The 26446-nt window shown below is 45.9% G+C and overlaps 1 protein-coding gene across 1 annotated transcript in view; it reads left to right on the top strand.

The window, feature by feature from the left end:
- Window positions 1-362: 362 nt before the first annotated feature.
- The window catches only part of lmx1bb (LIM homeobox transcription factor 1, beta b), a 44825-nt gene continuing 18741 nt past the window's right edge, over window positions 363-26446 (top strand). Inside the window, exons 1-2 of the mRNA XM_061072023.1 lie at window positions 363-510; window positions 1017-1203. Coding sequence (XP_060928006.1) covers window positions 369-510; window positions 1017-1203 — 329 coding nt within the window. The 5' untranslated portion in view covers window positions 363-368. The remainder of the gene's footprint in view (window positions 511-1016; window positions 1204-26446) is intronic.

The following is a 26446-nucleotide window of genomic DNA, read 5'->3' as shown; positions in this document are numbered from 1 at the left end:
CGAAGCTCTTATTCCGTGAAGACATTTTCTCTGCAGCTCTCCAGTCTGCCTGAGGACGCAGGAGACACAACTCGCTCGGTTCCTCTGATCCTACAACAGGTGACTGACTTCTTTCTCCACGCGTATTGTTTGCTTTGCCTCTGTGACACACAGGGATCAGTGGAGCCGGCGCACAGCGACTCTCGCCTCCCAACTGTTGCCAGCATCTGACTCCACTCCTGTTTTTTTTCGCATTCGATCAGTTGTGTTGTTCCTCTGCCCCGGGTATATACATATTCCTTATATATATATAGATTTGCACAGCAGGTCGTGCTCCCGCTGGTCCTCCACACAGCCCTCTGTGTACCGGGGACTTATCTGATATTCTTATGGATATTGCAACAGGTCTGGTGTCACTGCAGGAGCGCCTCTCCGCGGGAGAACAGTCCGAGACTTGCATCATGCTGGACGGCATCAAAATTGAAGATCACCCCATGCGACAGGGACAGGCCACGATGGGAGTTATGCTCGGTAAGTTTATTTATTTCCTCTCCTTGTTATTACTGTTATTATTCACTATACCCCTGCAAACCCCTCTGAGATACACCGCTACCCCTGCTTGCATGGAAGCCATTATTTGTGCATGCATGCCCACTTTGCTGCTGATTTAGGTCATATTAATGCATGCAATTGGATTAAATGGTGCATGTTATAGTGGCAAATGTAGTTTTATTTCCATGTTATTGTCAAGGAGACACACATTGAGCTATCCAGACATCTAAATGCTACGTGCGTGATGGCCTCACATTAGAGAAAAACACTAAGTTCCTCCATTAAAGCATGTTTTTTTCATTTTTTGTATCCATAAAACTGTATTCACCCACATGCACGTTCCAGTTGATTTTTTATTTTAAGCAGCGAGTGTTCAGGCCTCCAGTTTTCAGTCCTATACGCTGCAGTCCTTGATTCAGGCCTCCTCTCTCTCCTCCTCTCTCTCACTCTAAAAACACATCCTCATCCGTGTGTCCACCACGCAGGCTCCGACTGTCACCATCCGTCCGTGTGTGAAGGATGCCAGCGGCCCATCTCCGACCGCTTCCTGATGAGGGTCAACGACTCTTCGTGGCATGAGGAGTGTTTGCAGTGCACCGTGTGTCAGCAGCCGCTCACAACCAGCTGCTACTTCAGAGAGAGGAAACTTTACTGCAAACACGACTACCAACAGTAAGCTCCTCTCTCTCCCTCTCTCTCTCTCTCTCTGTCTGCTCTGTGTTGCATTGCTTCGGTTGCTGTGCAGTGATTTTAAAAAAGAGACATTGTTGTTGTGTGATGCCTGTGGCTGGTCTGGAGGCCTTCAGTGTGTGTGTGTGTGTGTGTGTGTGTATGTGTGTGTGTGTGTGTGTGTGTGTGTGTGTGTGTGTGTCCCTTAGCCACTGTGTAGTCATATTTAATTTTTTACATTTTATCAAGTGGTAAAAATATCCACCAACATGTTTAATTTTACATAAATGAACATCTTGACGCTTTTCAGTTGTAGGTCAATATTGACAAATTAAATTGTTAAAAAATAAATAAAAGAGCATCAGCAAGAAATATATTTGAATCATAATTCAAAACATAATTTTAAAAATTGTTGTTTGAAGCTGAGGGATGTAAATATGTCCTGTGCGCTCACTCTGGCTGGAGGACGCACGCATTAGTGTATTATTATTGTCATACGCTTGGTTTTTATTGTTGTCACAGTGGCCCACGATATTTCCAGCTTTGTCCGTGCGGAAGAAGAATTTATTACACGCACACGCAAAAATCAGATGTGATCCACGCAGGCCCGTGAATGTGCAGGCGTGTGTCTCTTTTTATTCCGCTCTGTATCTTCTGTTTCCCGGCTGCACCTTGTGGCCTTCGCCCATGTGTCAACCATCAACTTTCACATTCACACTAAATGTGGAAAAACATGATTTCTGCAGTTCTTACATTCGTTTTCCGAATAGATATTATTCCCTGTATTAATCACATGGTTCCATTTACCGTAAATATTAATTTCTTATTCATTTTATTTATTTGGCTGTTGCAGCTTTAAATTTATATATTAAAATTTTATCTAGCCTATTTTTATTTCATCGCAGGTATTTGATTCTAATTGATATATGATCTGTTTTATTCTTCATATGAGTCATTGCAGGAATTTGACGGTTCATTGAAAAACGATCTGCGCCTTTTTACTCCATAGGAATTCCGTCTGTACCTGCGAAGCTAAAATGCGTTCACGTGGATTTATAATGACAAACAATTAAAGGTGCAGGTTGCGCGCGCACACAATAAAAAGATAAACACTCTCGGCCAAAGGCATTAACAATTAAGTGTTAAATTACTAGTTTCGTCTCTTTGAAAATATGAAGTTATCCTGAGACAAAACGTCGGGATGCCATTTCAACAGCAGAACAATGTGATAAAAGTTTCTATTTGATTATTTGACAAATTCACACCAACACAATAGAGTTTATTCATTTATAAAAAATTACATAATATCTCAAATTATTTATACAACCCACGAGGAAATTTACCATTTTATTACGTACAAATAAATAACAGGGAGTTGAGATTAGTCCCTTTCGTGTCCGTGTTTGTGTTTTGAATGAATTGCAATAAAGTTTTGCATTCAAAATCAGGCCTATGACAACAAATATTTGAATAAAAACTCAGTATTTGATTTAAATAAATTCTGTGGCAGTTGTTACATTTTAACCATGAAAACATTTCCAGCACGACAGTCGCTATCAAAGCAGTGGTATAAATGTGTAAATTGAATTAGTGAATTATCACATAAACCCTGCAGAGATGGCAGATATATAGTGAAGCACATATTGAGGCTATGGTGACACAGTGTGTAGCAATGCTGAGGGTTGCTGTTTGGCCTGTGAGGACCCCGGGGGTGCCCCTGTGTTTCTCATCGCCTGAGCGCTTTTCATGCTTGTCACTAAATTTTCAGCTTTTTGTGTGCGACCTTTTTAACAATTCTACTTCGATTACCGACACATTATGGCTCCCGGCTAGATACCTTGCAAGCAACAAAGAGTTACATCTATCGCCATGCGTGCCATTCATCCAGCTTTGTGGCAGGAGTGTAGTCGACTGATAACAATGGAAAAATTCATAGCAGTAACCAGGGGATACCGGAGTCTCGGCGTCACGGCTCAGGGGTGGCTGGAAGCTGAGACAGTCCGGCAGGGAGAGGGGAGAGGGGAGAGAGAGAGGATCTCGTTCTCATGCCTCACTTAGCACTGTCCATTTTTTTCCCCTTCTTTTTTTAATTTGAGAGAAGAGGACAGAGATAAACACGAGGAGAAAGACAGGATTTGTTCAGCTTCCAAATAATACTCTTTCCTGGCATTTTCTCTGTGGTTCCATATTTGGGTTTTATCTCACCACTCGTCTCTTTGGTGGGAGCTTGTGTGGCAGGTCCTCACACCCCCGGCCAAACATAACAACCTGCTGGGCGCTGTCCGGCTCTCACACACGGTTATTCATCACATCTTTTTAATTCTTCTCCATCCATCCTTCTGCCTCCTTCTGTCTTTTCTTTAACTCCTCCCAGCTTGAACAGCTCTAACAGGAGTATCCCTCCATTGCACAGACACAAGTAGTTCTTCCCTTCTTTTTTTTTTTGTTTATTCCATTTGCATTGATGGGATACTTTAAGATGTAATTGGCACCTTTTTGACTTTTATGACACCCGTTTAAGATGCATTTGTCAGCCCACAAACTGCCTGGGGCTGTGAAGAGAGCTCCTAGCCATACAGAGGTCTACGTGCCTAATTACATTCCTACAGCAACTGATTCATGCCCCGTAATCAGCTCTCACTTAGCTATAATAAATCAAGGAATTGGCAAGCAGTCTTTTTTCACACCTTTGGACCAGGTTTAAGTGTAGACGGGGGAAAAAACAATTGTGTACGAGTGTTATTAAAACTCCCACCAACACGGTTCTACACATCCTGCTCCATACAGCGCAGTAACAAGATTGGTTTGTATGAGGCGTCATCTCATATTTGCCTCATTTTATTTCATGAGAGCTGATCCCTGTTCTGATAAAAAACAGGTATTTTTGTGAATAATTTCACAAAAATTGTGGGGGTCCAACAAACTCTCAGACAATAGATGACATATTTATAAGAGGGGATAGTAAAATTGAATCTATGTCAGAAGAGGATTCATTTTAGGGGAAATGTTAAAGAATATTTCAGAGCAAAGCCCGATTTGAAAAAAAACTCGGCAGAGCTGTCAGTTGGACGGGAGCCGTAGCCGTGGAGGAGGAACAAGCTCCAACGAGACGGGTGGTATGTAAAAAGCAGAGTGGAATTACACCACCCCGAGAGAGTTTGTTGTGCCCTGGTGTTTGGAGGTCAATTATACATCATTAGAAAGAGGGAGATCTTTTCCCCAGAGGGACCTTTCCTCTAACCAAGCAGATGCTTTGAAAGCAGCCATGTAATAAGGCCTATCACTCCACTGAAGTGTTGGACAACACCCCTGTAATGGACTGCCTTGTTAGAAACTGCCATGGGCTCCATCCGCAAAACATAACATTAACTAGAAGTATACCATACACTATGCTGACTACATTTGTGTTTTTTTTCTTTTCTTTCCAAGCTCTATAAAGTTTTACTGTCTGGCAAAATTGTATTCTCGGATGGTTTATTTGTAACAAATCCAAACACGCCAGCATTCAGATTTGATCAGATTTTCAGATTCACGTGCCATGAGCAAAAATGAAATTCAGGTCACGGCAGTACTTGCAGGAGGAGAGCAACAGCAGCGCGGAGGCCATAAAAGCCGAGCTCCCAGAACCCGGCTCACCCTCGGTGTGTGCTGGACGATCCCCCGGTGTGCTGAGAGCTGCTTTTTTAGAACTGTTTGGAGTGCCCTCCTGTGAAATTGTTGTTTTTTAATTAGCTGTGCTTGGGACGGTGTAGCAGTGTGTGTGCCGGATAGGTGCTGACGACTGGGTTTCTGTGTGTGTGTGTGTGTGTTTTTTTTTACTCACTCTAGGACACTCCCGCGTGGCCTGGCACTTTGTGAACGCTCATGCGCACACAAAAATAAAAAAGAGAAGAAAGGGAAAAAAAACGACGATGTACTTTGTGTTGTCGATTCCAGTCGGGGAGTTTTTCAGCTCGCCGTCCTCAGTCCTGCTAAAGCATTTCAGAAGCTGCTCAGTGTGTGTGGATGTGGGGGTGTACCCTCCTTTGTGGAGGACCTTTCTAACTTTCAGCTACTTTCTTCGTCTTTATGTTTTTACATTTTCCCTAAAAAGGATAAAATGTGTCTTTTGCCACTACTCTTAGGTAAATAAAAGAAGACCTCTACAGAGAGACAAATCTAATGTTAGAAACACTAAGCCGGATAATATTGCTTCAGCTTGCTGAGATTTTTAGTGCTCGGCAAGGAGCTAGCTGAAGTTGGCCTCGTTCCTCAGTAAGGAAGTATTGGATTTTATGTCAACATGGCTCGGCCTGTCCCAGCAGCACACTAGGATGCATCATCTGTCATCTGATGGTTTGCTAACTGTTCACTCCCCGGTACATTCAGACCCATTAAAAGACCTGTTGCAGTGCCTTTTTATTTGCATCCCGATTCATGATGTTTATTGTTGGTACAATGGTGTGAAAATCACATCTTGGATCCTCTTTTTTTTCTTCCGGTTTCTGGTTCCCACGAGTATCTCCGAGTGATAAATATTTGATTTAAACGTATCGTTTTACATGTTCTCTTGTACGTGTGAATTCTGTCATTGTGAGTTTTTACACCCTGCGTCCATAAAAGGTTCAGTGTCTGCTGCTTTTGTGACGCTGTCGATAAATCTGAAAGAGAGAAGTAGTTACATGATTAAATCAGGTGATTTCATGGAGGTTTATTTTCGTATATGTAAACCTCAGTGGGGTAGGGGAGCTAACTGCGTACTGGTGTGTGTGTGTGGTGTGTGTTTGGTGTGTGTGTAGCAGCAGTTGGAGCACAAAGCACTTTGCAGGACGCTATGGGAAGCCACAGAGGCTCAGCCACGGTAATGCCCATCACCACTTTAGAAGCCAGACTGGTGGCAGGGGATGTGGAAAGAGGTCTCTGTGGCTTTGTGTGGGGGGGCTGGAGTGCAGGGGAGGAGAAGGATCTGCAGAGGGATCTGCCTGGTGTGCTCACATTACACTGGATGATAGCGGAGGGGTGCAGAGGAACTCAAGCATGCAATTTGTTGGTAGCCACAATTTAACCTCATCTCCTAAAGCCGGCTGTTAGGCAGCCAGTGGGACATGTCAGTCAATCGGGAATGCTAATCAGTGACGGTGGAGAGAAAGCCCTCGGCTCGGCTCGGCAACGCAGTGATTTTCATTACAGGCTCCAAGACCTCGGGCCTTCAGGTTTATTTTCACAGCATGACAACTCTTCATAACAAAAAGGGAGGCAACCACAAACCATTAAATGCAATTTACAAATTAGATTTTGGCTTAATCTACGAAACACTGCAAAAAAAAGGGCCTTTTAAAGTAGCCAGCCGAGAAACACAAACACTCAGCAAATGTTTTCAATATCAATTTGCCAGATTACACGTTTAAATCAGGAGGCTGAACATTTTTCAACGGCTGGATTTCTGCTCGGCTGAAATTATTCATTTCAAATTTCGTCGACAACGTGAAATTGTGACAATAACTAATTTATTCCTGCACATTTGAAGTATTTTGTAATCCTTTCCCAGATATGTTTGTCTCCTTTTGCATGTGTCGTATGGAAATAGCCCACACTTGTTTCTTCAGGCAGCCTGGTCAAACGTGCATGAGAAATTGAGACATGGCCTCTGCTGCTGGCTCGCGGTATCGCTGCTGGCCCCAACTGTGTATATGTGATCCCACTCTGGAATGTTTTTCCAACACGTAGGCTTTTCACAGATACACTAGAGAGGACTGGCATCACAGTGGCAAGTGCTGCATTCAGACTGTTGTGTGCCCAAGGCTTACTCTCACACTCTCGTCACACATTCTAGCTCTACATGGCAATGGGCAGAGTTGTGCGTTTGTCTAAATACACCCAAGGTTTTTGTGAGGGTGTGGACACGTGTATGTATGTGTGTGCGTGCATGCGCGTGCACTCGCTTCCTCTCTACTTCTGACTTTCTTTGTCTCTAATCCGAGCTCCTTCCATTGCTTCCCATTCACTCTCTGTATTTTCAGACACATTTCAGCACCTCGTCCTCGTCGCCGCTTGTCAAATCCGCCTGTCTGAATTTCAGCGGTACAGATTTTTGCACGGATACTACAAAACGCATTTCTTTGTCTTTTCCTTTCTTTACCCCTTTTTAATCTTCATCAAATGAGATTAGACCCCCAAATACTGGTATTCCTGCCCAAAGTGACTGACAGAGATTTGCACTTTTATCATTAAGTGTGACACTAAGCTGGTCCGAGCTTTGTCTTGAATGGAGGGTCTGACGGAAACAGGGGCTCCTAATCCTTTTATTTGTGTCGGGCCCAGAAAGAGGGAAGAATGGGGCCGGGGTGGGATGGGGCTGCAGAATGCCACGGCCCTTAGTCCCCTCCAGACCCGGCCTCCACAGCCAAGTGAGCATGAGACTCATCTTATGTGGTCTATGCACTCCAGCAGGCGCATATACACCCACACAGGCGCAACCAGGCTATTGCATCTACAGTACAATTTGCCCTAAATGCTCAATCGCGTGCTCACAATCATAAATGTCTTGGCGTCCTGCGCTCGATTGCATCTGTTCGTCCACTTCAATGAGATAGACACAAATACGGACAGTGATTTTCCAGTGTGCACCCGCTCACATTGCACAACAGAGCATGCGTTCATCTATGAGTTCATGGACTCCAATGGCAGGAGGTTGAGTCTAGGATGAGATTAATAAAGTTTGCCGGTTCCCTGGTCGAGGTCCAGCGCCGGGGCCTTTTGTCCGCGGCTCATATCGGGTTGTGGGGTTCTCGGCTCCTTTTGTGTGTGCACCCTTGTGGTAATCCATCTCCAGCGGGAGTCCCCCGGGGCACTTTATTTACTCATTCAACTGTTTGGAAGTCTGTTAGACTGCAGATCAGATGCAGTGAGACCAATGTGATTACTTTAACCAGCGCTTGCAGATTCCTGCCCAGCATCTCCTCTCACCCTGAGCTGGTGAGCTCTGCAGGTGGGGTGGGGGGGAGGAAGAGGGAAGGAGGGAGGGAGGGCCTTCCCAATATTCTCTGTTATGAAATTCAGCAGTAGGCAGTGAAACCTCCTGTGCCCACACACTGTAGAGCTGACTCCATTCTTTTGTTATCGGAGTGTTTTTTGGTTATTTTCTCCCTTTGCATCTCAAGAATACAACTTCTCAAAGTGGGTCCCACTCCTGACCTTTTTTTTCCGCATTTGTCAGATCTCTCTTTCTCTCTCTCGGCAGATCGTAAATTCAGCGCCATAGCAAGTGTGGTGTCACCGTGTAAAAACATGCATGTTTTATTGCAAACAATGGGATGGATTTGGTTATCCATCCATCAACATAAACCCAGAACTATGTATCTGGGGCTAACCCCCATGTTAAACCACTGCAGGCTGTCAGCCTCTCTGAATTTACTCTCCATCCCCCCCCCCCCCCCCGGTGTAGCGCGCTGAATATTGTTGAGATCAGCTGCCAGCACCGGCATCTACAGCGAGAGCTCCCCGAACCGGCTGTTTAGAACCCGCCGCTGATTGGTGATGGCTGTCTTGGCAGGAAAAATACCGCCGTATGAAAACAGTGCAGATTGGGTTTCAAGCCAGCATGATTTGTGCACGAGGTCCCGTGACCCATGGAAGCTTCAAAAAGCAGCGAGGGGAAATATTTGGATGATCCTGATGGGGGGGGGGGGGGGGGAGTGGAGACGTGGGAGGGAGGCAGAAATGATGGGGGGGCTTGGTAAAAGAGCAGGGCTGTAGGAGCGGTCGTAAGGCAAAGGCAGATGTGGAGAATCTGCAGTACAGCCTGCGATGACAGCGGCCGGAGTGTGAACGGAGAAGACGACTGCTCATCCTGGACTCTCGGCCCCTGGCACTCACCCAGACCCAGGCCCCCCCCCCCCCCCGGCCCCCAGTGTCACTCAGGAGACAGACACACGGGGGGCTGGAAAAGAGTTTGCAACAGTAGAGGACATTTTATCATCAGGTACCATGCTGCCATGATACTGATCGTCTGTACCCCACCCCCCTTCTCCTCTCCCTTTACCTTTCCTCTGCAGGCTGGATATTAATATTTCCCAGAAAGCTGCTACAATTCGTCTTCTTGGGAAATTCCACAACTCCTGAACACTGCAAAAATGATCTGGTGTCTATGAACGGGATGGATAGGGGGATAAAACATAAAGATTTTTCAAAGTGGTGTTTTTTTTTTTTCTGCGTGTGTGATTTCCTAGTGCTCTCTAGGTGGATATTTCTATTTGGTTGTCCTGATAAGAAAAATGTGTTGCTCCAGGTGAAAGCCGAGTTGTTTGCTCTATCCGTCTAAATGTTCTCACTCTCGACTATAGTATTGTTCTGTGGCCTCGTGGCACATTATTTATGCACAGAATCTGCCTCTGGTGCCAGCCTCAATGGAAACCCCATTGAACCGAAATGGCTGCAGCAGGCGGAGGCTTAATGCAAAACCCAAACTCAGCAGTTCAAAAAAAGCAAAGCTGTGGTCGGAGGCAGCTTTAATCAGTCTTCGGCCTCTGTGCTTGTCGCTGCCTCCTCCTGAGAGTGGGTGGGTTGGCCGACCCCCTGGGTGTCTGTCTGCCTTCACGTTAGCCCTGCAGGCCCTTGCCTCACAGGGGTGCGCCATCCCAGCCTCAGGCCAGAGTTGTGCTCTGAAACCAGAGATCCAGCTCTGTGTTGTGATCCCAGCTGGAGAGACAGCTCTGGCTCGGAGCGGAGCCCTGGCGCAGCTTGACGCCGGGGTCACCGGTGGCCTCTCAACCTCCATCACTCCGCTGTGCTCCTGCGCAGCACCGACCAGCACTGTATTATTTATTGAGCCGCAGTCTGCGTTTCTTCGTAGACTCGGGGTCTCACAACAAATATCAGAGGAGAACTGGAGTTTTGATGAGGTCATGTTATCAATTACATCGAGCTTCAGAGGTTGAACTTCCCCAAATTGTCGGTTCGGTCTGCGCAATTTTCGAGATGAATGTTTCACATGACCTGAGCTGTCAGTAATATCACCGTGCCAAAGACAATACAATGAGGCCGTGATCTGTTATGTCTATGTTGGATAGTTTCACTCCGAAACTTTAATCCGTAAAGTAACCAGAAAATCTGGGCTTCGGAAAATTGCCGCTCTGAGTGTTTGTGGTGTGAAGTGTCTTAATGTCTGGGTTTTTTTTGCAGCTTCTTAATACAGCATGGTTATCTCATGGCATCTTATACGTCCCAGCTTTACTTTACATTTAATCAAATTTTTTGCATTCCTGCGTGAATAATCCTATGTGTGTGTGTGTGTGTGTGTGTGTGTGTGTGTGTGTGTGGGTGAGTGTGTGAGTGTAGCGTGCCCACTTGGCGTGTGTGCATTAGGTCTGTCGCTCCGCCAAGCATCGGACACGCTGTTGGCAGGCGACACAGTCTGTGGATTCTCCTCTCGGTCGTGCTGCTCCGGAGGCAGAAAGCGATGCGTGCCACCCAAACCACCAGTCCCCCCCCCCCCCCCCCCACCTCTCTATCATCAGCCGAGCGGCCCACTCCCTGCTCTCCTTTTCCTGGGCCCCAGTGCCTGAGCTGTGGCCTGTGGATGAGTGCTACATCCTGGCTGTCAGCACAGGGGTTAGCTGGGGATTGGCCTGTGGTGGAAGTGCAGCATCGGGCCCTGTCTGTCAGCTCCTCGTTCCACTTCCTCCCGCTCCTCAGCGAGAGGCTGCGTTCGGTGGCGCAAAACACACGGCGAGCTGGGACTGACTCAGATCGCTGGCTTGAAAACGAGAGGATCGCCCCTCAGAATAGGCATATTCATAGTCATGCCAATGAGAAAAAGGGGTTGTTTAAAACCCTTTAAGTGCTCGGGTGTTGTGTTTTTAAACAGACCGCGAAAGCTTTGACAGATGGTTTACTATTTCGGCCAGTATTTAATTTCAGGTACTTTTAACTGTCGCTTTTTGACTTCCAAGGAACAACTACTCAACCGCAGTGTGTGTTTGCATCCAGTTCCAGTTCCATTGAAAGACTTCTTACCGGAATAAAAAAAACTTTCCCATTCATCATATTGATAAATGTTTGCAAAATGTCACTCAAGATAGATATAAATCTTGTGGGTCATATATTTTCTGCAGAGATGCTGATTTTATGCACATACATGGAGCCCTACGTCCACTCTGTCTGTGGATCGCATTATCTGATACACACACAGGTACAAACAAGCTTACACACATGGACACACATCTGCACCGCACATGGCCGCAGACAGGCCTACACATGTTGGGGGATTTGCGACTATAATCAGATTAATTGGTCCATCTCTCCTTGGAAACATCACATAGAGCCATGATGGCCTCTGGTAGCTTTCAGCTGGATGCTGCTTACACTATCCAGAAGCCAGGCAGCAGGCGCAAGGTCGGCAGGGTCACAGCGTGCTCTCTGGCATCAGCATCTCTTTATGGCTTACATGTTAGAAAAATTATTACAGCACTTACAGCCTCGTTGGGTCTGACAGAGCAGGAATTTCTATCTGCTCCTCCTGAGAGTTCCTCTTTACTTAAGCAGCGCTCTCTTTTGGTTCAATTTGACGGAGAGAAAGCGTTTTCTTTTTCACAACATAAACACGAACGTTAGTGTTGCTTGGCAGAAGCCTCTGCCTCTTCAAAGACGGTGGCAAAACAAGCTTGGCCTTTGCAGTGGATATTATAAGTACATTAACCATAATCCACAGTAACATTCTCCAAGCTGCATGCAGGTCGAGCCCCTCCGTGGGCTGCGTGTGTTTTTCTTGTTGCCCACAAGTATGTCTATGTGAGGTTCTATCAACACACATGCTGCCATTCATGATTTTATTGTAGGTTTTCACCTCAATATAGCTCATACAAACTTCATAACTGGTAGCTAATAGTGTTGATGGTCATGTTATGGAGCTTTAAAGCAGTGGTTTCCAACCAGGGGTACTTCTGCAGTTGAGTTACCATATGTGGAAAAATGAGACTGTCCCACCATAAAAAAACAACCCCATAGGTCATTTGTGCAAGCAGATTATTACGAGCCATAGTTAAGTTTTTACTGTCAGGCAACCTCCAGCGGTGTGTGTGTGTGCGATGTCGTCTTTTCAGGAAATACCCCAAAACAACACATTCACAAAGCCCTCTAGTGGCCATAATAGTTATGATGGTGACTAAGTCAGCGTAGTGAGTAGGTCGCAGGCGATGGATGGGTTTAATTAATTCATTTATATATTACCTTAACTCTATGTTTAGTATTGTAATCACCATTAAGGTCCTTTAACTCTTGTTACTGCTACTTACGAAACCCAGGCCATGATCTTACCCAAACATTAAACCTAAAGTTATTCTGTGTCTAAAGATTAAGTAAACCTTTATTATGGCATTGTAACATTCACAGTTTATCTCCTGTGGGTCGTGTCAGACGATAATTTGTTTCTGTTTGATGACTTGTTGGGAAGGATTCTAATTCAAATGGATTATTTACTTCAAGTAGTAGATAAACAGCTGAAATAGAAAGCTGTATGAAACTCATATGTCTAAACAGATATGACTTAAATCCTAAAAATCCCCCAAAATAGTTGAAACAGCTTTTACGACAGCACATTGAACCAAACAAACCCCCAAAAACATCCACTATCAAATCTACTTTCTATTAATATAATTAATAATGCATTCAAATTAACATGGCAGGTAGTGGCAACGCAGGATTGCATAAGGCTTTGTGTGCAGACAGTGCTACGTAAACTGTCGATCACAAATTAACCTTCCCATGTTTCCTTGTGATTCTCACAATTTTCTCTCGCTGGCTCTGCCTAATGTGGTAAACCCCGCGCTGCTGGCACTTAAGCCAAGCGAAACAACCCATTAAACCATATTTTGCAAATACTGCGTCACCCAGCACTGGTTTTTTTCACACATTCTGGGACTAATAAGCTCTGACACACCCTAAACAACCACACTCTCAGAGAGCACATCGGGTGCGGAGCGGCGGTTTGGTGTCCTGGGGAAGCCTGTGGTTCTGGAGCCAGAGAAGGAGTCGTGCCCTGCCGTCCCACAGAGATGACAGGAAGATAAGAGAGAGAGGTAGCCTCTCGGCACAAAAACATCCCACCAGGAACTAACCCTAACCTGGGGGAGAGACAGAGGGCTTCAAGACCCGTGTCAAAATCTATCCTCGCTGAGAGAAAAGGCTCGGGAAGAAGAAAAATAAACATTTACTTCTTCATCACAATCCGCCACGGTGAACCACTTGGAGCAGGAATCACACAGTAGCCATCAGAATCCACTGTTAGATGTTCTTGTGGTATCACAAATATCCATATCAAGTGTATACTACAACAACAGGGCCTCCCTGTGTCACAACTTTGGCTTTGCGACGTGTCTTCTCTTTATCAACTGCCACAGAAATAAAAGGGGGGAGAAGAACTAAGTATAGGCGACAGACTCTTGGCAGAAACCAGCCTCTGCAGTTATAACTTAGAAAAACCTCTTATAGTTTGCAATATCTGAGGAGGCAGAGAGAAAAGGTGGCCATTCCTCCTCGACGATGCGTAATGAGGGAACCATAGGGGAGGAGGAACGGTGAGCGGTTTCTGGAAGCGGCACTAACACGGGGATCAGCGGCATTAAAAGAGATTTACACCCTCAGCCCTCAAACAGTTTTCTTGTACTCAATGGTTCCTCTTTTACAGATATTTCAAGGAAGTAATAAACTGCACTGACAAGCATTCGAGTGGCTTTGAAACATCCCTCATGGGCCACAGAGCTCCATCACTTCTATCACGGTGCCTCGGCTCGGCATCATTATATCCCGTCGGCCTGTTTCTCCGCATTTGGCCTCAGCATGGATATTACGATCAGCTTGTTGTTGTTTATATCAAAGAAATGTTGTATAACTTACTATAATACCTCAAGTATTATGCTCTCCCCAAGGCTAAGTCACTTACGCATTTATCTCATTGTGAGCGCTGCTTTTGTCGTGTGGTTAAGGCCTACAGACATTTTTTCCTGACGATTAAGTTCTTTTGAAGCTGTCTGCATGGTCCAGAATGAGGCCCTGCACAGTGTAAGATGTCATACTCCCACTGTGCTGACCAGCATACTCTGTGGGCCTTGATGTGCCCATAACATTTAATGGTACTTTGGCAAATGCTAATGGAAACTCTTACTTTGCCTAGCAATCACATTTCGTTCCCTTTCTTTCTGGTTGCTCTTTATTTTTTATTTACCATAATTATTCGTCTGTGTCTTTGATATACTTAAGTATGAACTCATGGCTGCGAGAGAAGAGTGGAAAGAATATGGCATTATCTGCTAATTATTAAGATTAACGGTGGGATAAATAAACCAGAACGAAAGGGAACATTTGTCTTTAGTAAGACACGGTTCCTGGCGTCCTGCTACCCCTCAGCATGGATTTCTGCTTTTTAGTCTAGGATGGCAGAACATCACAGATTTTGTATTTGGATCTGGGACCTGGGTTTGGTGAGGTGCTCAGGAGGAAGAGGAGGAGGAGGAGAGGTGCAGGTCTTGCCGTGGCACGTTCATGTCTCGGTGTGGGGGTGAGGAAACATCTCGACCTCAGGTTCAAGAAAAAAGAGCCTGTTTCTGATTAGTCACTCTGATGTGCAGTGATAAACAATTCCTGTGGTCTCCTGCTCACAGAGACATCACTGGCAGCGATTGTTTGCGGCGGTTTGTGTGTCTGTATGTACGCTCAGACATGCTTGGATTGAATGTATTAAAAAAAAAAAAAAAAGTATTATACTAAAAATAGCTTGTATTTTTATTTAGTTGGTTAAATATGGCCATCAGTTTTATTTGTTTAAGCCTGAACTGGAATAATCTGATGTTCCTCTGGTGCACAATGACATCACAGATGTGATTTGCAATTCAAAACATGAGGCTTTGTGGTGACTTTATTAACTATAGTAAGATAGTCACGTGCTTAAATGGTACAGTAGATAAAGAAGACATTCATGATACCTCCGCCTGCCAAGTCTGCAGCCCACAGCAGACAGAAACCATAACCAGAGGGTGATGGAGCAGTTTGAAAACATTTAACTCGGAGGGTCTGGTGTCCTCTCTGCCCTCGCTGGTAACTGGCAACTTTATCTGCTGTTGCACTTCCGTGCAGATGCTTGGCATCGAGCCTCGACGGTGATAAAAACGTCTTCAGAAGGTAAGTGTTTATGGTGAGAATCCATAAGGTTAGCAGGATCAAAGCTCTGTTGAAAGGACATTAGCCAAAGAAACAGGAATAATAAACAAAACAGCCAGTTAGTCATACACTCAGATTTATGACAGCGAGAGACCATGTCAGGGAGAGGCAAATCTCTGTCAGGCCGAGCTTTTTTTATTTTTTATTGCTGTGGAAAAAAAAACAGACTCCAAGTCCAAAAAACCAGGCCTGTAAAGCAAAAAGAACAATAGCAGCGATGAGGAGACATTTCACATTTAGCAAACATACAGTAGGTGGTTTTTAAAAAATATTCTTGTGTTATTTTCTCTTTCTTGTTCACGATGGAAATTAGACACTGTGAGGAAAATCGGGTTTGACTCTTTTCATCCTCTGTGAATGTTTTGACGGTGTGGGGCTGGTGGAGGAGGAGGAGGGGGGGGGCGGTCGGCTGTATTACAAGGAGAAGTATTCTTGTGTGTGTGTAGCTCAGCTTGGGCTCTACTCTGGCGCTCGTCGAGCGAGAGCGGCTGATTGAGTTGACTGTTTTAGCTGCGTATGTTCACACAAGTGCCCCCTGAATGCCCCCCCAACCCCACGCTGCAGCGCCAGATTACACCGGGGGCAAAGGTAATAAATCAGTTTCACTTTTTGACCTCAGGCAATTTAAATAATGTATTTGTTGTTGTTCGTTTAATCTCATTTGAGTTCACATTGAAATCAGGGACAACAATCAACTTCCTTTTCTTCTTTTTTTTTTGCCATGCACAAGTTGAATTCTCTCTCTTTATATATTTTTTTAAGTTTAGTTTTCTCATGTGTTGGTGTTCCTAGCAGGGAGTGCACCTGGGCCTGCCACTCTCGCTCCGTCCAGTCATTTGCTGCAGGCTACAGCTTTAAGTGGGAATTATTACTCGGGAGATAAGTATGGAGATAAGCTGGTCCTTGCCTGCATGATGTATGAGGTGTCTGGACAGTGTGAGAGGTGCACCTGACCTGGAAATGAATAGTGTGAAGGTACAAGTGCAGCGCATGAACCTCCTTTCTCATGCGGCCCCTGTCTCGTAAGCCCAACGCCTCAGATCACCACACAGATACCAGAAGGTGCAGACGGAGATGTGTTTAGGTGGGATTGTAAGATTTGATCTGGTATTTAGGTTGAAACATCTGTACTTTATATCATAGCCATAAAGCTGTAAGTAATATTATATCAAATTACTGGTGCAGGGAGGGAAGGTGGAACTATTTGTTTCACTTTTGTTTGTACTGCAATAATCACCCTGTAATAACCATGGTATGTCAAATGGATGATTGTTTTAATTATTGTAATTTAATTCTTCTCCTAATATTTGATTTGCACAGGAACATAAACATAAGGCATAAATAAATGCTGCCCTCCCCTTAATGCTTGCAAAAAAAATCTCCCTTTAGCAAAGAAATTTGAGAAAATACATAACACTCATTCATTTTATTTTATCATACAGTCCCTAAAGCAGTTTCCTTTAGAGATTGTGAAATCTGAACATTTAGTTCTTTAGCTGCCTTAAATGCTGATAGAATTCAACTGTAGTACCTAATAACTCTGATTTCTTTAACTGAATTATGAAGAAAATACACCAACACAGAATTGGAAGGTGATTTTTTTTTCAAGAACGAGAAAGTGATTAGGTTGCTGCTTCACTAAGGTGTGTGGGAGAAACATTCCTCCTGCCTGGTATGTTAATTCACAGCTCCAGGGTTTGTACCATTCCTCCTCCTTTGAAGTTTCTCTTCACGTTGCCTTTCTCGCCCATCGGGTGAACTATTGGCTGCTCAACATTTTTATTTATTAGACAATCCCTCACGTGTAAAAGATGATAAAGTTGACGTGTTACATGCAGCCGCCACTTTTGCACGTTGAAGAGAGCGCTTTGTTAAACAACCCAACAAATTTGAGCTTTAAATTCGATGACAGTTTACATGCCAAAGGAGTTTGCTCATTGGATGGCTGCCAAGACACTAAAAAGAATCCAGACCAGATCATAATGATCTGACTCCCAGTGTCAGGGAAGCAAAGCACTTACAGGATTATTTGGTGTTTACCTATCTCCGTCTCTTCTTTTCTATTTTTTGACTTACAAATCCCTTCAATTCATTCGAGTCATTTTTAAAACTTGACGTGTTTCAGTAAGTGTGAGCACATTAATGCTGGTTAGCTTCCTGGAACATTTCCTCTCATTTTACATTATCCTTCTCTCTCGACTAAGAATCATAATCAGGCCGTGCACTAATGTCCAGAAAGGGAACCTGCTGTTATGATTGAAGCGAGCACTGGTGGTTCGACCCAACGCACAAAGAGTTATAGGTGGCCGGTCAGCTTGTCAGTCACGTTGGGTGGGTTTTTTAATCATTTCATCTTTGCTGGGGGGCTCTCCTGAGACCCCTGCAACGTTTAGCAGTCTGCAGCTCAGGACCCCGGGGCTCGTCTAAGCCCTGCCTGTATCCGAGCTGCCATTATTAGCTCTGCTCTCCAGAGCACGCCGCTCATCTGTCCCCTGAGAGGGCTGCTGAGAAATGAAGCACGCCGGCTGGGCGCAGCAACGCAGGGCCAATAGCCCGACATGGAACAGTAATTACTCCATTGATATTCCTCACACAATAACACTGTCATCTCTCATTTGCATAACCTTGCCCGGCTCGCGTCGGCAGATGAATGCGTACGATCTCGTCAAGAGGCAGCAGCGGAGTTCTGATGGCACATGAGCGGACGGGTTTTTTTTACCTCCGTCTAGGTGCCAGTTTTTTTTTCAAACATATGGGATAAACTGTTTGATTATGATTGAGTTAGCAGAATGGAAACGGAAACCACCTTTCTACAGTTCCGCATGAGCTCTCTGGCTCAGCTGTCTTTGTGGTTTTTCGAAAATATAGAGAACAAAATGGAGAGAGGAGGCTGTAGCAGGGTACGTGCATGTGTGAGTCTGCCTGAGCGTGGGCTGAGGGGGTGGGGTGTCAGTGGTAGATGTCATAGGGCCCTGTCTCAGTCCTTGGTTAATGGCCATTGGTCATAGGCTGCCTCCCCTTTATTTCTTTTGCTCTCCTGCTCTATCCTCCCAGGTCTCCCGCTGGAGCAACGCCCTCAGGCACCGCATCATTTATTGCTGTCAGGAGTCACAGGGGAGAGGTGGTGGTGCTGGTCGGGAGGGGGGGGTGGTACAGGAGGAGGGGAGCCGGGGAGAGGATGTGCTGCAGAGGAGAGCCAATGGAGGCGGTGGGGAGAGGCAGGCACGCTAGACTGTCAAATCTCAGTCGTTGAATATTTAATGGAGCCTGGAGTGTTTATTTAGTTAGCCTGTCGATTTTTACCGCTCTGTCAATAGCAGCTCCTGTGTAGCCTGCTGATGATCTTTAGTGTCTCTTCCCCCAGGAGAGGCCAGGCACTAAATGCAATTATGGATTTTCCTGCACCGCAATGTGTTTGATATTTTTACTGATCTAATTTGCAATCTGGTAGTTTATTGTTTGGCATTTTAGTGGCGCTCAAGTGGCGAGGCAAATTTGATTTCCCCTCATAATTCTTTATAACTTCATTAATGCTTTTAGCACATTGGCACGGATCTTAAATAAAGCTAGAGAATCATGCCATGGATGAATGCATTCCTCATTTTATTGTCTCCATGCCCCATTCTTTTTACCGATTCTGGTTCTAATTAAAAATCATCCTAGTGGTGTACTGTCTGTGTGAAATATGAAATCATAATCCTATTTGAATAGCTCCCTTCACAGAGACGTGCGTATTCATCCCATACACCCAGATCTGTTGTTGGCGGAGGCAAACGGGATCAAAACAACTTTTTTTTTCCAGTTGCACTCGGCATCTTCAAAGACAAATGAGCGTATTAGCACCGGAGCAACAAAAGTAACAGGAGCAAAATAATGCGGGTGATTGTCTCCGAGAGACACTGTGGCTCCACGTGTTCCAGCGGAGCCGTAGGATTTCTAGCCCTATGACGGATGTGTTAGTTAGAGGGGCAGCATTAGCCGTAATGCTGTTAGCATGTAGCCGCGTGAGTGATGTGCTAGTTAGATGCCCAGCAGTAGAGCTAATGGTGTTAGCGTGTTGAGCCTTCAGAGGGATGCAATCGGTTAGGCCGTGATGGATGAGTGTCATGCCGCCGAGGCCTGCAAGCCTCCTCATTCGCCAAGCTGTCAGCTTCTTAAGTGGACGTGCACAATTAGCGCTGTAATCAGAGACTGCCTAATCTGATGGTAGGCTTAGCATTGGGTCGGGGGAAAAAATGGCTCATCTAGCCGGTGGTGAGTGAATGATGACCACTATAAAAAAAGACGAGTCAAAGCAGTGTAAGGGAGACGCCGCTGATACACATCTTCCTGAGCCGTTTGGTATTCCCGCAAATGTACAGTAAGTCAGTACAGGATGCTGAAGCCTGATCGCGGTCGACAACGCACCGACGGGCCCCCTCTCTGTTCCAGGTAAAAGTAAAATTACACTTAAAAAGGATTGAGTGATCTGTCATCAGCGTAGTTCTGTGCCGCTGAATGACGGATGCTGTCATGTGTCGTAGAAAGCAGCGAACGCATTCCACTTCTGGGGTAATGAGCAGGGCACATCTCGCACTGGAACACAGGACACACTCAAACACCTTCGAGTTTCCAAAACAAACAAGAGGAAATATCAAAGGGAGAGAAGGTATTGTAGCTCAGCCTGTGATCTACTTTAGATCAACAGAACCTGTTCTCACTTGGCCCCGTGCTGTGCGTAGACACATCGCTGTCATTACCGCTCTCATCATCAGCTCGGCTGCTGCTTTATTACATAGTTATTGTATCACATTGATTCCTCTTTGATCTGATGCAGTTGACATCTTACACAGAATTTTTTTCTCGAAACGTTTTCTTATTATTCGTCTAACGACTGCTATTTTTTTCGGGCTTTTGCTCAAGATTATTCTTTGATCAATCAACAGAATTGCTCCGGTGCTTCTCCAAATGATGTTCAAATAAATTGCAGGAATTTATGCGATTCGAAGCACGCTGATTAATTTGTGGAGGTGGATTTGAACGAGAGGCCTGAGCTGATAGCTGGAAGTTGCGGCAGGGGTACGTTTGAGGAGTTGATAACAGAAAAGCAATACAATTATCCTGTTGCAGATCCGATTATTTACAGTGAGATAGAGCTTAAAAAGCCTCAGTAGATGCTCCGCACACATTAAACTCTGCTATAATTCTGTCTCTATTAGCTATAAATTATGAGACCCGCTGTATCGTTGCAATATGTACTTTCCATATACAACGAAAAAACAAAAGCATGTTGCTTTCATTTTCAGCAATTCCTGCAGTTGCTACCGTTAAAGCCTGGTTTGAGCGTGGGCTTATTATTTTGTGAAGACGTTACTGACAGCCGGGATCCCCTCTCTAATTGTCGACTGTCATCGGAGCGGCTGCGACCTTCGCCCCTCCCCTCTCGCGTCGTTTGCGGTTTCACAAGATCACAGACCCTCTCAGCTACATCTTAATTACACCAGCAGAGAGGAGAGATGGTTGCAGTCCGGACGGCCGTGTGTAAAAAAAATCCATCGTCCTTATCAGCCTGGGATGAGACTGAGGAGGATTTCTCTCCTGAGCAGGAAATGTCATTTCTCTGTAATAGTTTATGATTCATCCCTCCACCTTTGACTAAGTAATGAGGGATGACAATTAGAGCGGGCCATGGGAGTAGGAATCAAAGGGCTGAGATTCCCCCTTGGCAGAGTCGAGCCTGTCTGAGTGTGCTCTCAGCAAACTGGATCCAGATGTGGAGGTCTGTGCTGCCATAGGCTGCTGCTGCTGCTGCTGCCGCTGCCGCCGCCGCCGCTGCCACAGCCACACAACAGACTCTTTCTGCCAGCCAGCCAATCCCTCAGCCGCCATGCTGCAACATGACAGGAGACTCTCCCGGTGAGAGCCCAGAGACAGAGGCCCCCGGTCCAAATAAAAGAATTCCACCTCATGGCGCTCACAGAACCAAGGGGCTGCAAAGTATCATTTCGGTGCATGCTGTGATTTATCTAACCCTCGCTTTTGCGTCTCTATCCCCTCTTTGTCTCCCCCCCCCACCGTCCTCCTGTACGTGTCTCTCCCTGCTTCACTGTGCATGTGGGCTGGCTGGTGGAGGCGAAGCAATGTTATGTGTGTAAATAGGCTTTTAGTAGGTGTAATAAATTTGTAGATTGACATGAAATTGTTGCCACGGTGCCAACACATATAAAATTGATTGATTGATTTTTTGCTTTAATTATCATCCAACTCTTTTTTTTTTTCTTCGTCTTGTACATTTCTTGAAGATAAAACCAGGGCCGTAAATCCGATGTGTCTGTTGGCGGAGGGTTGGGCGGGTGGGGTTTGAAGCCGAGGGGGGTCGGGGGTTGTCACTCAGCGGCTCGGCTGAATCAATGGTCCGGTGTGGGCGGAGAAAGGACCAGCCGAGCGCTATTGATATGTTTAACAAATTAGCCCTGATGACGGCAGGTGTGGTTGTGAAGGCGGCTCTCGGGGTCAGCTCGTCATATGGTCGCTAACAGACACGATATTGCCGCGTGTCTTGATCTCTCCATTCCCTCACAATGGCATTAGGGGCACCCCAGGGAAATAAAGAGTCCCACTCCCCTGTCCCCAGTGCTCTTCAAATTAACTCCCCAGAAGGTTAAGCTCCTCTGATTTATAATTATTCAAGCCCACCACCACCACCACCACCTCCTCCTCCGCCGCCACCACCACCACCAGCCCACTCCTCGTCCACTTCCCAAACCCCTCTCCTCTCCCTCTCTCTTTTCGCTGGCACTTCTCCTGAGTGGCACTTGGCTTTTTTTGTGGGAAAGCCCAGGAATTAGATTAGCTAAGCCTGACCTGCGAGCGTGCAGCCAGATGATGGGAGCGGGATTGGACTTGATCTCTGCCTGTCTAGCTGTCTCTCTATTCAATCTAGCTGTCTGTCTCTCATACGACGTGTTATTGCTTGCGAGTGTCCCTATGGATGAGACATTTCCAGCTGCAGCTATTCAGCAATTGCATATACGGCCCTCGGAGGAGCGGCCAGTGTCAGGAGTACATCTCGCTTGCACGGACACGATTTGAATGATGAGCGGTGCGATTGGCCTCCGGTTCTCCCTTTGCGGCCCGGTGACAGTCTTGGTGACGTTCGGCTCATTAAATAAGTGAAAGCATCAAACAAAGAAAAGTGACTGTTGAGCAACGATAGAGTTTTTCCACAAACTGTAAAGCTGCAATGCCAAAACAGTCTGCTGCACTCCGATGATCACAGTCTTGAGGTTCTCTGCTTGAGTATTATTTTTTCTTAATATCTGTGATCTTAAGAGGAATTTTGGCGGTCAAAAGCAACGCACTCAACTGCTTTTAAAAAGCAGCTTCATTTCAAATAAATTGCACCATGATTATCCATGGTTTTTCAAGAATTTCCTTTTTTCCGAGTTCACTTGAAACCCTGGATTTCACTGGAAACCATAGTTTTGAGTCTAGGGATACAAACATTAAATGCCTATAGGTGGTAACAAACCATAAAAACACGCGTTTAACCTCGGTGGTGCAATTACAATTACACCTCGAGAAGCACTGAGGCGGTGCAAAATCAACCGTTAATAGTTGTCACAGTTCTCAATCAGTGGGGCTCTTCCTCGGAGGAGCCTGTGTGCCTCGGAAGTCAATTGGGTTCCTCTGGAGATCAGGGGTAATGTAATGAGGGACCACATTGACTCCTCACTCTACAATCACATAATTAATCTCCTGATTCTACCACTCACCATGTCATGACATATGCCTTTGTGTTTGGCGCATAATGGTGAAGTGTTTTCCGTGCTTCCCACACACACACACACCTCTGTTTTGGAAAACGGTTATAAAAGCCCATTCCCTTGCAGCCTGCAGAGGGATGCGTACAAAACAACACTCCCTTTGGGCCCTATTAGGAGACAAAGAGAAGCACACACACTTCTCAAGCAGGTACCCTAATAATATGTCGGCAATTTAGATAATGACTGGGAGTGAGATAAACTGAAGTGTGTATTACAGGTAATTGGATCTGCAGTGTGTTGGCTACCTAAGCATCTATGGGGATGTGTATTGTGGGCTTACAAGGGGCCACTAGGAGATGGACCGTCAATGATAAGTATTGTAAGGCTCTCTAGCATATGCAGTAATAATGGCTGATTTGAGGTATTTCATTCACCCATTGCCACAGACATCATCAGAGCCTTCAGCGAATCAGAAACTGGCTTTGGATATCTGGACCCGGACGAAGCTGATTTCCTGGCTCTTGCGAGAACATCCAGTTAGTCAGAGGATGACAAAATACAACACCCGGGGCTGTCACAATGATCAAGTTGGGAGAGCTTTTCTCTCCCCGTTTTTTCCTCCAAGGCGAAAGCTTAGAAAAGTTGGAGCCATAATGAGAGTTGTCAAGCCTGTGAGGTGGAGCACCGAGTATCGCAGGTGGTGGGAGAAGCGCAAAGGGCGTCTTCGGGGACCTGGAGGCTGGAGCTCCTTGGCCTTTAAAGAGATTACCCTGGCAGTGTAAGGAGCAGGTCTACCCATAGGGTTTAAGGGGGAGATAGGCCAAGCAGCCCATTACTAATACTACAGAGGACACTCGTAAGCTTCGTTAATAATCTGATGATGAATCACTACTTTAATTGGACCTTTATAGCTGTTGCCTAATCCCTCGTCCCATCTTCTCATCTCCTCATCCGGGCTGAGAGTTTGTTTTTATTTCACACAATAATCATTTTTTTTTTAATTGATTACATTTCCGCTGCTTATTTCATGAAGCATGGGTTCGATAACCGGGGATGGTGGCTATCGCGGTGCCTCTTTATTGAAGTGCTCCTTTCTTCCAAACTAGTTAATTTGCGATCTTTGTTTAGATGTGTCCATATGGTTCAAAGATCTGTCTGTTTTAAGACTACACACAGGGTCAGATTTCTCCCACTCTTAATTAGATGAGGGATGGTCTAATTAAATCAAATTCATTATCCTCAGCTCTAGAAATCAAGAGGCTCTATTGGAAATAAGGTTAGGCTCCCCCTCATCCATCATGCCCTAACTAACCAATTTACAGGCCAGCCTTTTGCATGAGGCATTATTACCTTGTCATAAACACTTACCTTTAAAATCCCAGAATCAAGCCGTGATATGCTAAGCTTTTATCACATTAGTTTGTGCTACTGTGTCAGCCTCTTTCTGCCCAAGATGAAGTAGGCGCCCAAATAATTATGTTAACCACGTAAGGCGGAGACAGTGCAAACGACTGCTATTTAAAGGCGGCTGATAATTCTGTATAATTAAGACATAGTACGGTTCTTCACACAGAAGAGGAATCGAGGGCTTTCCTGTGGCCAAACAATGACAAATAAAACAAGGCATCATATTTGTGTGTTAATAATTCCTCCTGCAGTCGTGTCCTTGGTCACTTGGCCTCATCGCTGCAGCTGTGAGTCACTCGGCATCTATTGTGCAGGAGACAAAACACGACCATCTTGATTATTCTGACCTCGACTGATCTGAGGCGACAATCCATTTATAACCCCGCTCTTGTCTTTTGATATTCCCGATGCCAAAAGTGATTAAAATTCTTTACGTTAATAAACTGTCGCAGCAGTGTTTATCTGTTTAAACCGTTGAATATTTATACCCGATTATTGCCGCTTTAGCATGTGAATGGTCGGGTAAAGATGTTAGGCAGCTCTTCTTTAAAATTTATAACACTCCACCATAGGGCCACAAGCCCCTTTTAAATGCCGCTCGGTGCCGGAGCCATATTCTGAAACACATGAGGCCTGTCCTCCGATCTGTGTTGGAAAGTGAATTAGTGAGCTCCACTCTAAAGCCGGTGATAGCAACGGGCGGAGAGCAGTGATTTGTTGGCAGTGTATATTACAGCCCACGGTCAGGGAGGGAGGGATCAGACCAGCATGTGTGTGTGTGAGGGATAGGACAGGGGGCCTTATCACTCAGTGTTTACTCACAGTAAATTGAGTTGAAATAATAGTCTTTCTCTGAGGCCAAACAATGGAGCAGGCTGCAGGCTGAGGGCCCAGGCTGGTGCAGAGCCGGCCTGCGCCACTTCAAAATGAAAGACTGAGCCCCGGGCCATGGAGGAGGAGGAGGCTCGGGGGGGGGGGGAGGGGAGGAGGGGGGTTGGCTTTATGTGGACAGCTACACCAGTCGCGGAGCAGACACCCCTCTGACAGACACCTGGGTAGGACAACGGGGAGAGAGAGGAGGTTGAGGGGGGGGGGGGGGGTGGAGTGATGAGGCCTCGGGGCGCTCTGTCATTAGGTCGGTGGTGGAGAGGAAGATGACTGCCCCGAGGACAGAGGAGCGACAGGTCCCCGGGTGGGACAGACACCGCAAACCTCTCATTCCCCTGGGGTCTGCGCCGGGACTGGTGGGACATGTCAGTCTGTTTAGACCCCCCCTAACCCCCACCCCACCCCACCCCGCTTCGACACGCTCACATAACCTCCAGCTATGGGTGAGCTCCAGGAGTCTAACCTGCAGAGAGAGAGAGAGTATGCATTTGTGTGTGTGTGTGCAAGCAACAGAGAGGCAGGGGCTGAGAGAGAGAGAGAGGCGTAGAGATCCGATCCATGTAGTGCACCGACCCTCCGCTGCCATTGTTTCTGCGTGTGTGTGTGCTTCAGCTGCACCTCATGCTCTGCCTCTCTTCCTCTTCATTTATCATTCTGCAGCATAAAGTGCTGCAGCAGCATTATATAGAAACAGCTGCTTTTTCCAGACAGCCAGAGAGAATGGGCTGCTCCCCGGCAAACAAAGACTCTCCTGGCCCTAAAGAGAGTGTAAAATTGGTGGGTGAATACAAACCTTTTTCCTCCGCTGAGAGGGCTGACCACGGGTGTCACTGTGGCGGCACACATTGTCATCGCAGCTGAAGACAAATAAGGATCCATATCGGCCCAGTCATGTGCAACAATGAGTGGCAGGGGCACCAGGGGCACCAGTGTTCACAACCAAATATGCATAACTACAGCTGCTGCCCCATCACGGTCTCCTGAGGATTCACGGGAGGCGGTTTAACCGGGCCCTT

The sequence above is a fragment of the Limanda limanda genome, chromosome 5 (genome assembly GCF_963576545.1).
Source record: "Limanda limanda chromosome 5, fLimLim1.1, whole genome shotgun sequence".
Taxonomy (NCBI): domain Eukaryota; kingdom Metazoa; phylum Chordata; class Actinopteri; order Pleuronectiformes; family Pleuronectidae; genus Limanda; species Limanda limanda.
The sequence above is the reverse complement of the archived record's forward strand: the minus strand, read 5'-3'. Positions and strand labels throughout refer to the sequence as shown.